We start from the raw sequence: 10,271 nt of genomic DNA, 5'->3' as shown, positions 1-10,271 counted from the left end.
GGAAACTCTCTCTCTCTCTCTCTCTCTCTCTCTCTCTCTCTCTCTCTCTCTCTCTCTCTCTCTCTCTCTCATTCCAATTGTTGGCGCAATATAAAAGCTCAAAACTTCCCCATCCCCTGTGATCTATCCACGACCTCTTCAACTATTAGAGAGAGAGAGAGAAAAAAAAAAAAAAACCTTGATACGTCACTGGTGAAGGTGGTTCATAATTTGTGCCAATACTTATAAAGCCTGAGCGCGCGAGATGCAGTGAAGATTGCACACATTAGAGAGAAAGACTCAAGAAGCTTCAAGAGCTCACTGAATGTCATCGGTATGCTTTTACACTTGTTCTGAGGTGAGTACACAGTCATTGTTTCACTCTTAGCTCTGAAATTAAAGATGCGGTTATTTTCGATCAATTATGCCATGTTTTAAACATTTAAACACACAGATTTGAATGGTAGAGCCTACATTTGGGCACATATAATTTCACTTACTCGGAAGTGTTCTTAGAACAGAAAGGAATAGCACTGTTTTTTTTTCAATCTCTAGTATATTTCAAGTTCATTTCGAGTCATGGGTGAGAGAAAAAGGGATGTCCCATTGATTTTGGCAGCCCCCAAAAAGGTGGCTGAACTCGGATGAAAGACATGCCAGCGCATGCACTTGTAAAACTGTTTGGAATAGTTGTCAGTTTCTTGTCATTCTTTGGGAAGCTGGAAAAGAGATTATATGTAGCGTAGATTTTCTCTCATTTTAGTGCTGTGGACTGCATGAAACGTATGTCAAACCCATCTATGTTCATTCCTAGATATCCAAGCGCGTAAAGGGATCTTTTGGAGTGTTGCTCAACTTTTGGAGGCGCTCCATCAAGAAGTGCCCACGGGAACGACACGCACAAGCGCACGTGGATATCTTTTTTATTATTATTATTTATTGTTATTATTATTTTACTATCGTTGGAGATGTTCTGGCACGATTTCTGCCTCGTGCCTACGTTGCTGGCGGCTGTCGGTGCAGTCTTACCGGCGCTGCTGTTGCTCGTGATTTCGCGGCTGCTGTGGGAGTTCAGGTGGAGCATCACCCGTGATCGGGCGTGTAAACTCCCTCTCCCGCAAGGCTCCATGGGCTGGCCGCTGGTCGGAGAAACGTTCCATTGGCTTTTCCAGGTAAGACTTTTGAAGTAGCCTCAATAGAAGTCTAAGAAGCGTTCCAAAACTCACTCCCTCTCTCTGTAATAACACTTTTAACCTAAAAATGTGCCTCACTTGGTAACGTAAATCAACTGTTGATTCAAGTTAGAAATATTATTTATTATTTAACAATATCACTGAAACAACCTGAATGCATTATTGCATTATGCACACACATAAATAAAAAATAAACAAATAAATAAAGGGTTAGATCAGGCAGAAACAACTCTTTAAGATGACAATTGCACCTTTTATATTGTATGTTCTTTATATCTCAATTAGGTCTACATTTTGTAGCCCATCAACTATAAAGTCAAATCTTATATTACAGTGCTGTCAGTGTATTTACAAATATTATTTGACTTATAAACTACATGTGAAATTATCTCGTGCATCCTCTATGCATTACCCATTGTTTTTGGCATTGTAGGCCTACTATTGCTGTTGTTTTAGTGTTACCAATGATTATGGTAAACACTATTTAATGTTGTCACCATAAAACGTAGAAAGAAGGGTATGAGCCAGTTCTCTGCTGCCCAAAAAAAAAAACAAACGCACGAGGGAAATTATACCCTGGCATGTGTAAACTTGATGCGGGTGTTATTTCCTAACTGGTAAAAAAAGAAAAAGAAAAAATTCACCGTGATTTCCCTGTGCGGTGCCAGAACTGATCATTCCATTCCAGAAGTTGCAACAACAACTTCTAACAACTACTAACTACTAACAACTAGTCTGAAAGCTTTGCTATAAACCTCTCTCTCTCTCTCTCTCTCTCTCTCTCTCTCTCTCTCTCTCTCTCTCTCTCTCTCTCTCTCTCTCTCTCTCTCATAATAGGGGTCCGGCTTTCACATCTCCAGACGTGAGAAGCATGGAAATGTTTTTAAAACGCACCTTTTGGGCAAACCCGTTATACGGGTGACCGGCGCAGAAAACATCCGCAAGATTCTGCTGGGTGAACACACGCTGGTGTGCACGCAGTGGCCCCAGAGTACGCGCATCATCCTCGGGCCCAACACCCTGGTCAACTCGGTCGGCGACCTGCACAAGAAGAAAAGAAAAGTAAGCACAGTGCCTAAAATGCATGCAGACTATCCAGTTTAGGTGTGATGAGAAACTGGCTGGCACAAATCTCTGATACATGACGAAGTATCAAGTATGACTGGTTTATTTAATTGATTAAAGCCCACGCTTATTTACAAAACCACTCATAATGGGGCTGAATAAATAAGTGTTTGTTTTGCAAACGTCACTTTCACTTTAACAATTGAGCCCTGAACTGCTTTTTTAAAAACCAGTTTGTCTTATTTACAATTATTTTTAATGAACGTAGCTGTTCACTCCATTGCATTATCATGCATTCTTACAAACTCTGCTTTATGAATGCGTCAATGAAAAAAAAGAAAAAAAAAAAGCCTGCTGTGAATTTTATATGGCTTTTCTATTTTACTTGAATAATAGAATAGAACAATAGAATAGAAAAATTACAAAAAACGTTTTGTGTTTTATAAATAAACTATTTTTAATTTGCTTCTTAGATCCTCGCAAAAGTGTTTAGCCGTGGCGCACTGGAGACGTATTTAACGCGCCTTCAAGACGTCGTCAAGTCTGAAATCGCCAAGTGGTGTACCGAGACCGGCTCTGTGGATGTTTACGCCGCGGCAAAGTCACTCACTTTCCGCATCGCGGTGCGCGTCCTGCTCGGTCTGCGCTTGGAGGAACAGCGCATCATCTACCTTTCCAAAATCTTTGAACAACTCATGAACAACCTCTTCTCTCTTCCCATTGACACCCCCATTAGCGGACTGCGCAAGGTGAGAATAAATATCTCAGTCTGTGATAAAATCCTGGTCTCTTTATAACTTCTAGGCATGACCATATAGTGGCTTCTTGTTGTAGGGAATCAGAGCCCGTGAGATTCTGCACTCTGCCATGGAGAAGATTATAGAGGAGAAACTGACAAAGCAGCAAGCCAACGATTACTGCGACGCTTTTGACTATATGCTGAGTAGTGCGAAGGAAAATGACTACGAACTCACGATGCAGGAACTCAAGGTAAAACCTCAACTCATGGATCAGTCCAAACATCATAACGAGAACTGAACGTAAATTCCACACACGCGTTTATCTTCGTGCGCTATAAAATAAGGTGAATGCACCATGATTTGACTGTTACCCATTTTATTCAATTTAGTAGCCTAGGCAACGACTTCATAGTCACCCAAAATGCCTAATTAATCATCATTATTTTTTTATTATTATTATTATTAAAAATAACTATATTCTCAATATAGTTTGCATTTACACCCTTCAGAAAACTTTAAATGACCAGTCGTTTGTATTGTAGTAGGCCCTATCTCTATATTGCATTTCCCTTTAAGAAAAGCGCTTGCTGAATAAATCAATTCAAATGTATTTCAGGAGACTGCGGTGGAGTTAATCTTCGCTGCGCACTCCACCACCGCCAGCGCATCAACATCCCTCATCCTGCAGCTGCTGCGCCATCCAGACGTGAGCGAGCGCGCCAGAGCGGAGCTTGAAAGCGAGGGGCTGATCGGTGACGCGCACAGTTGTCAGTCTCGTTGCCATGGGAACGTCATCAGAGAGGCAAGCGATGCTTCAGAGAAGAGATCAGCGGTGAATAAAACAACGTGTTTTGAAGCAGGGGAAATGGAAGAGGGCCGTCGCTCTCGGACCCACGTCCCTTACCTAAGTTTGGAGAAACTGAGCCAGCTTTCATATCTGGACTGTGTGGTCAAGGAGGTGCTTCGGTTCCTCCCACCTGTGTCTGGGGGATACAGAACAGTGCTGAAAACATTTGAATTGAATGTGAGTTGATTTTTTTCTTCTTCAAAAACATTTAGAGTAATTAATTCACTGATTCCATCAATCACCCTTTCCTCAGGTTATATATATTTACCCGAGTAGGTGGTGACAAATGTGCATCTTTTATATGTTATTAATGAGTTATAGGATCGTGCATGATCTAAACAATGGAAGTCAACAATAAGATTTGTTTACTTAAAAATGAACATTCTCTCATCATTTACTCACCCGCATGCTATCCCAGTTGTGTATGACTTTCTTTCTTCAGAAGAACACAAACAAAGATTTTTAGAAGAATATCTCAGCTGTGGGTCCATAAAATGCAAGTGAATGGTGATCAGACATTTGTAGCACCAAAAATCACATAAAAGAAACATAGATGTAATCCATAAGACTCCAGTGGTTACATTTCTTCATAAGCAATATAACAGGTGCAGGTGAGAAACAGGTCAAAATTGAAGTCCTTTTTTTTACTCTAAATCTCCACGTTCACTTTTACATCTGAAAGTTACATGTGGTGCCTGTTTAGTTTCACATTTGAAAGTGAAAGTGGAGATTTAGAGTAAAAAGGGATTCGTTATTGTTCTGTTTCTCATCCACACCTATTATATTGCTTCTGAAGATATGGATTTTAACACTGGTGTCTTATGGATTACTTTTATGTTTCTGCAAATGTCCATTCACTGTATGGATTTACAGAGCTGAGGTATTTTCTTAAAATCTTTGTTTGTGTTCTGCTGAAGGAAGAAAGTCATACACATCTGGGACAGCACGAGGGTGAGTGAATGATAAGAGAATTTTCATTTTTTGTGTGAACTGTACCTTTAAATGTTTTTTCAAAAACACTGAATCATTCATGAACGAAATATCGTATTGTATAAGTAAAATTGCATTCTAAGAGAGCAGAGTTGCATTGATTTTCCTCAATCACAAATGCATAATGTATAATTTGATATGTCTAGTTAGTGTTAGGAACTCATTTAGTTTTCTTGATCGAATGCTTATGCAATTTGTAGTGTTTTTTGTCCACCAATCACTGTATGCCTAATTATGTTATTTATTTAGTTAGTTAGTTATCTCAGGAGGATATGCAATTACACATTTTGTGCTTTGGCTAACGTATAAACCCCCTCTATTCTGCATATGCAGGGTTATCAGATCCCGAAGGGCTGGAGCGTTATGTACAGTATCCGTGACACACACGAGACTGCAGAAGCGTATCAGAACCCGGAGCTTTTTAACCCAGACCGGTTCTGTGCTGATCAAGATGAGAGCAAAACTGACCGCTTTAGTTATGTTCCTTTTGGTGGCGGCGTGAGAAGATGCATCGGACGGGAACTCGCTTTGATTGTGCTGAAAACTCTTGCCGTGGAGTTGCTCGCCACAGCGGACTGGACTCTGGCAACGGAGAGTTATCCGAGGATGCAGACGGTGCCTATCGTGCATCCGGTCAATGGATTGCACGTGTTTTTTAACTACAGAAACCATGGGATTGAGAGAAACCGGAGGGAGTCCACTCATATATAGGAAAGAAAATGAAATTAGACACTGTTTCGTATAGAAATTGAACAGACAAACGACAAAACTGCTATTTGGAATCATTCAATTAAATGCAATGTCCCTCTTGATACCAGTGTAAAATAAAAATCTCATTTATCCACTTAAAAAACAGTGGGATGAAGTGATGGATATGGACATTAGACAACTGAATGCATGCAACTTGCTTAAGCCTGAAAAACCAAGCCATGTTGATGTGCATGACATCAAAACCTTTATATCTTGTTCATAGAAAAGAATATAGAATATAGATGCATTTAAATCTCAGCCTTGTTTGTGATACATAAACAAAACCAGTTTTTGGTTTGTGAAATGAAGTAGGAACATTATTAAGCTCTATTTATACTTATGTTAAGAGGACCAGCATTTTTTCAAGGAGAATAGTTCACTAAATAATAATAATAAAAAAAATATATTATGCCACTTTCTTTAGTTTCTAGACCACTGTCTAATTAAAATGACTGGTTATCTGTACATGCTGTCTTTGTGTACTCTAGTACTTACAGAAGTTACATATTGCTTTAATAATGTAAATAGGCTACTAATGAATAGTTGTTTGTGTTAATTATGAATGTAAGCTGTGAAAAACGATCCTTGTGTTGTGAACTGCATGGGGGATCGGAATAAATACAGGGAAGGAGAAAACAAGCAGCACTTTTTCTCCAAAATAGGAGTATATGTACTTGTCTTGTCAATAAATGTGTGTAATATGTAGTTCATGTGCTCATGTGTCTTGATGAGTAGGTGCTCAGTATTCATATTAATGTTATATATTCTACTGTACCTACTGTATTTTGAAATGTGCATTCAGAGTTCTGCTAGTGTTTAAGGTATCTCTGTTCAATAAAGAGATTTGATGTGTTTATAAGCAGTTTGTTCTCTATGAAATTTGTCTCTTTCTACACTCATAAAATGGTTCCCATTTTGAACCTAAATGGTTCTTTCGAAAACTCTCTATGTATTGGTGCTTAAAGAACACAGAAACCAACGTGCTGATCTGATCTGAAGAACCTTTAATGTATCATCAAGAACTTTCCGAAGAAATCTCTGAAGAAACCTGCATAATGTTCATGCCCAGATAAAGATTGCATTAAGCCTCCAAGACAATTTTCTTCTTCCAAGGCTACAGCTTGCAGTGAGATATGACTCTTAACAATGTTTACATTGTAATGCAACCATTGTCTGAACACATTTTGTGCTGTGTGAGCTTTAACAGATCTAAGGGTTAAAAGAGATGTTATGAATCGGTCTTTCGGGCCATCGGAAGGTCAGGTGGGACAGGAAGGGAAAATGGAAGCTGGCTAAACCCAATGCACATTGAAATGGCATGACTAAAGTGTGCATTTGTTCTGTCTGATGCAAAACATATCTAAATGATGAACCAAGGATTAAACTAAGGGCACAGGCTCACTGGCCTTAAAAGGTTCATGATAATTTGGAGATGGGTGTGCGTGGAGCCCATTTGCCTATATTGGACTCTGGTGATTAGTCAGGTCACCATAAAGAAAAAGCAACTTGTTGCAAAAATACAAACAGAAACTGTATATTAAGCATCTGATACTGTCACCAAACTTCTCAGAAGTCAATAAAGTATCCCGGTGTCCTAGCCAAATTCCCCCATTGGCCCCTATCTATCATGGCCTCCTAATAATCTCCATCCCTGAATTGGCTACATCACTCTACCATCTCCTCTCCACCAATAGCTGGTGTGTGGTGGGCGTTCTGGCGCACTATGGCTGCCGTCGCATCATCCAGGTGGATGCTGCACACTGGTGGTGGTTGAGGAGATTCCCCCTATACTATGTAAAGCGCTTTGAGTTTGAGAAAAGCGCTATATAAATGTAAGTTGTTGTTGTTTAGTTGTTGTTACTGTCCAATGTCACACATTGGCTTTTTATTGAAAATAACTGGCCAAGTCATCACACTTTCCACTGAATGAATCTCTCATCCTCTGATTGATGTTGTCTCGCATGGACAAGTGTGAAGCCATCACCTTTAACTCAGAACTACTCTAGAGCATGAAGGCCAGTCCTGTTTACATAAAGCAGAGCTGCCCCTGAGACAACAGTAGTAGACATGTAGCCTCTCTTATCAATACAAACCATTTAAAAGATTTTCAGGTCACTGAGCAAAAGAGCTACCAGCTTGCACACATGTATGGACATAAAACTGACAGAAGAATTTGTCAGACATGGACTAACACACCCTTAAGACTAGCAGCCGTAGGGCATACAGACATACCAGATGGAGAATGTACAGTGTGTTGGTGGTGGGAGAGATTTTTAGAGAGAGCAGGAGGAGAAATGGGGAAGGGTAAGTGAGGCACAGGTAGAACACAGAAGTGGTATATTGAAGGAGAGACAAAGAGAAAGAGAGAGAGAGGGAATGAAGGAAATGCAGCAAGTTGAAGGGGTTGAAAGTAATCAGAATGGAATTTCAATTCAACAATGTAAAAGCATAATGAGCATATAAACTGAACACTTTGCAAGTAGTGACTTTGTAGTGATCTTAAACTTTGACATTGATTGCCAAACATGGAGGAAATTAATTCAGCCTATACAGTAATTTTCAAATCTAGAATTAAAACAATTTATATAAAGTCAAATTAACACAGAAAAAAGTCACAAAGAATTCCCATCTTGCTATCAATGTTGCATCATCTCCTTTCTCATCGTTATTGTTCCGTCATGCCCCGGGCCAGTATCATAGTTCAGTCGAACTCCTGAACTGGATGACTTTTGTGTATGCGTGTATACACAACGTCACACCTACAATCATAGACTGCCAGCGGCATAAACAACATGATTTGTAAGTGCCAATAATTTAATCAAAGTGAGAGAGACTGGTAGGGCTACCATTAGCCATCCTAACTAACCCACCTGCAAATCTGTTGATGTCCTAAAACAAGTTCAGATGTCACTGTCTTGAACTTCCAATTTCCAAATGCATAGTTCCAATTAAAACAGCCTATCAGCTGCAATCTGTCCAAACAGCTATAAGTAACATCCAAAGTCTTTGTTAGGGGATCAGTCACGGTGGAAGCTATACGTGTCATGACCTCTGTTGGCAGCATCAGTGTGTGTGTGTGTGTTGGAATGCAGAAACAGCAGCTGGTGTCTACACTGTAATTACCCAGCAGCGCAAATGCTTCCTGCCCCAAACACACACTTCTCACCTTTATACAGGTACTCACGCCAGCCCTCTGAACACAGAGCGTGAAAAAAAGGGCAAAGGTGCACACACACACGCACAGATTTTTTCATCATCCACTGTTAATGCCTTCTTCTGATCAGAAAGTCCAGATAAAAAAAGCAAATAGGGGACAGAATAGTCCTATTATAGGAAAACTGATTTAGTCAGAAATTTGTGCAACCTTGATGTACAGTCCACATTACCTTTACCCATGTCATCCATACCTTTTGAGTAAAATCCCAGAATCAGTTAAATCTTAAATGTACAGGGTGTCAATACAGTGTATGTATTAAATAGCGCATAAATAATATACCGAATATTTCAGTTGAATTCACATATAATTTAAGGCGATGTTTAAACAGTAAGAATAAAGAGGATTTTGTAAAAATAATTAGTTTATAGTCTTTGATTGAAGCCTATCCTAGATTAGAATCCCATTTTCCCCTTGCGGAGAGACACTGTAATTTATTTATTTATTTCAATCTCTCTCACTTTCATCTTTATAATTAATTACACCTCCAGGCAAGATGTACTGTAGTAATCATCTGGCAGGTTCAAAGGAAGCCAAGTTCCCCAAAAGTGCATGTGCACACCGACCCTCCAAACATCCTATTACAGTGGAAAGGTGTGTACAATACCACATATCACCTCTACATGACCCCTGTTTCTTACTATCTTCAAATAAGGTAGACAATAAAGTTGATTGCTGATGCATTTGGGGACACTTCATGTGCAGATGTCATTGAGCACTTCCTTCACCAGGAATAGAGAATGAAATATCCATGAGTCAATGCTGAATGTGATGGGACTTGCTTTTCTGAGTTGACGTGAGATCGCTAACTTTAAGACAAAAGAATGGGAGAGATACACAGAGAAATTCTTATGATTGCCAACTGCAAGGCTGATATTTTAAAGCCACATTGTTCTGCAGTTTGACACATACACAGAAGTCGGGTGGGTTTTCAGGGTTCAGTAACAAGGTGACTGACACGCTTTAATAAAGAAGAATTGGTGCAATAAAACATACTACACCCATAAGCACTCTGTCGTCATATCGGCCTAAGCTTGCATTGATGCTGCAAAAATGTATACAAATGAATACAGTAGGTTCAGCCCGACTGAGTGTCTTCAACTATTCAAAAAGGAGTTTCATGTGTAAATGTGCTTTTCAGTTCTGAAATTGATAGGGAATACAGTATAATGGCATCTGAATAGATCTGTCATCAAACTTGATGTTTATCAGTGATGCTGTGTCACAACTGTCAGCTTCACATATTTCAATGGAAGTCTCTATAGAAAAAAAGAAGGAAACCTTTTAAATTAAACACTGTTGTTGAGACTTGCTTAGTATGCTCCAGGCATTAGCTTCAATGCCATATGTTATGTCAGTATTTTGTATTATTTTGCTAATAATATGATTCTAAATTAATGCCCTCATTCATTCTCATAGTGAAATGTTATTAGAGTCATTTCAGACAGGTTGACTGGAGTTGAAACCCCTTTCACCATTATAGGATCACTCCT

General features: G+C 39.4%; 1 protein-coding gene across 1 annotated transcript; it reads left to right on the top strand.

Moving 5' to 3' along the window:
- Positions 1–249: 249 nt before the first annotated feature.
- Positions 250–6,418, top strand: LOC127662221 (cytochrome P450 26B1-like). The gene is made up of 7 exons (XM_052153322.1): positions 250–337; positions 794–1,151; positions 2,010–2,234; positions 2,711–2,986; positions 3,072–3,227; positions 3,594–4,001; positions 5,148–6,418. The coding sequence occupies exons 2-7, from the start codon at positions 948–950 to the stop codon at positions 5,523–5,525; spliced, it is 1,647 nt and encodes a 548-aa protein (XP_052009282.1). The 5' UTR covers positions 250–337; positions 794–947; the 3' UTR covers positions 5,526–6,418.
- The last annotated feature ends 3,853 nt before the right edge of the window (positions 6,419–10,271 follow it).

Source organism: Xyrauchen texanus, chromosome 22 (assembly GCF_025860055.1).
Source record: "Xyrauchen texanus isolate HMW12.3.18 chromosome 22, RBS_HiC_50CHRs, whole genome shotgun sequence".
Taxonomy (NCBI): domain Eukaryota; kingdom Metazoa; phylum Chordata; class Actinopteri; order Cypriniformes; family Catostomidae; genus Xyrauchen; species Xyrauchen texanus.
The sequence above is the reverse complement of the archived record's forward strand: the minus strand, read 5'-3'. Positions and strand labels throughout refer to the sequence as shown.

What these genes read in the sequence shown, in the direction of transcription:
- LOC127662221 (XM_052153322.1), top strand. Translation starts at nt 948, where the DNA reads ATGTTCTGGCACGATTTCTGCCTCGTGCCTACGTTGCTGGCGGCTGTC. An exon ending in CCATTAGCGGACTGCGCAAG is followed by an intron (nt 2,987 to 3,071) that starts GTGAGAATAAAT and finishes TTCTTGTTGTAG; the next exon opens with GGAATCAGAGCCCGTGAGAT. An exon ending in TGAAAACATTTGAATTGAAT is followed by an intron (nt 4,002 to 5,147) that starts GTGAGTTGATTT and finishes CTGCATATGCAG; the next exon opens with GGTTATCAGATCCCGAAGGG.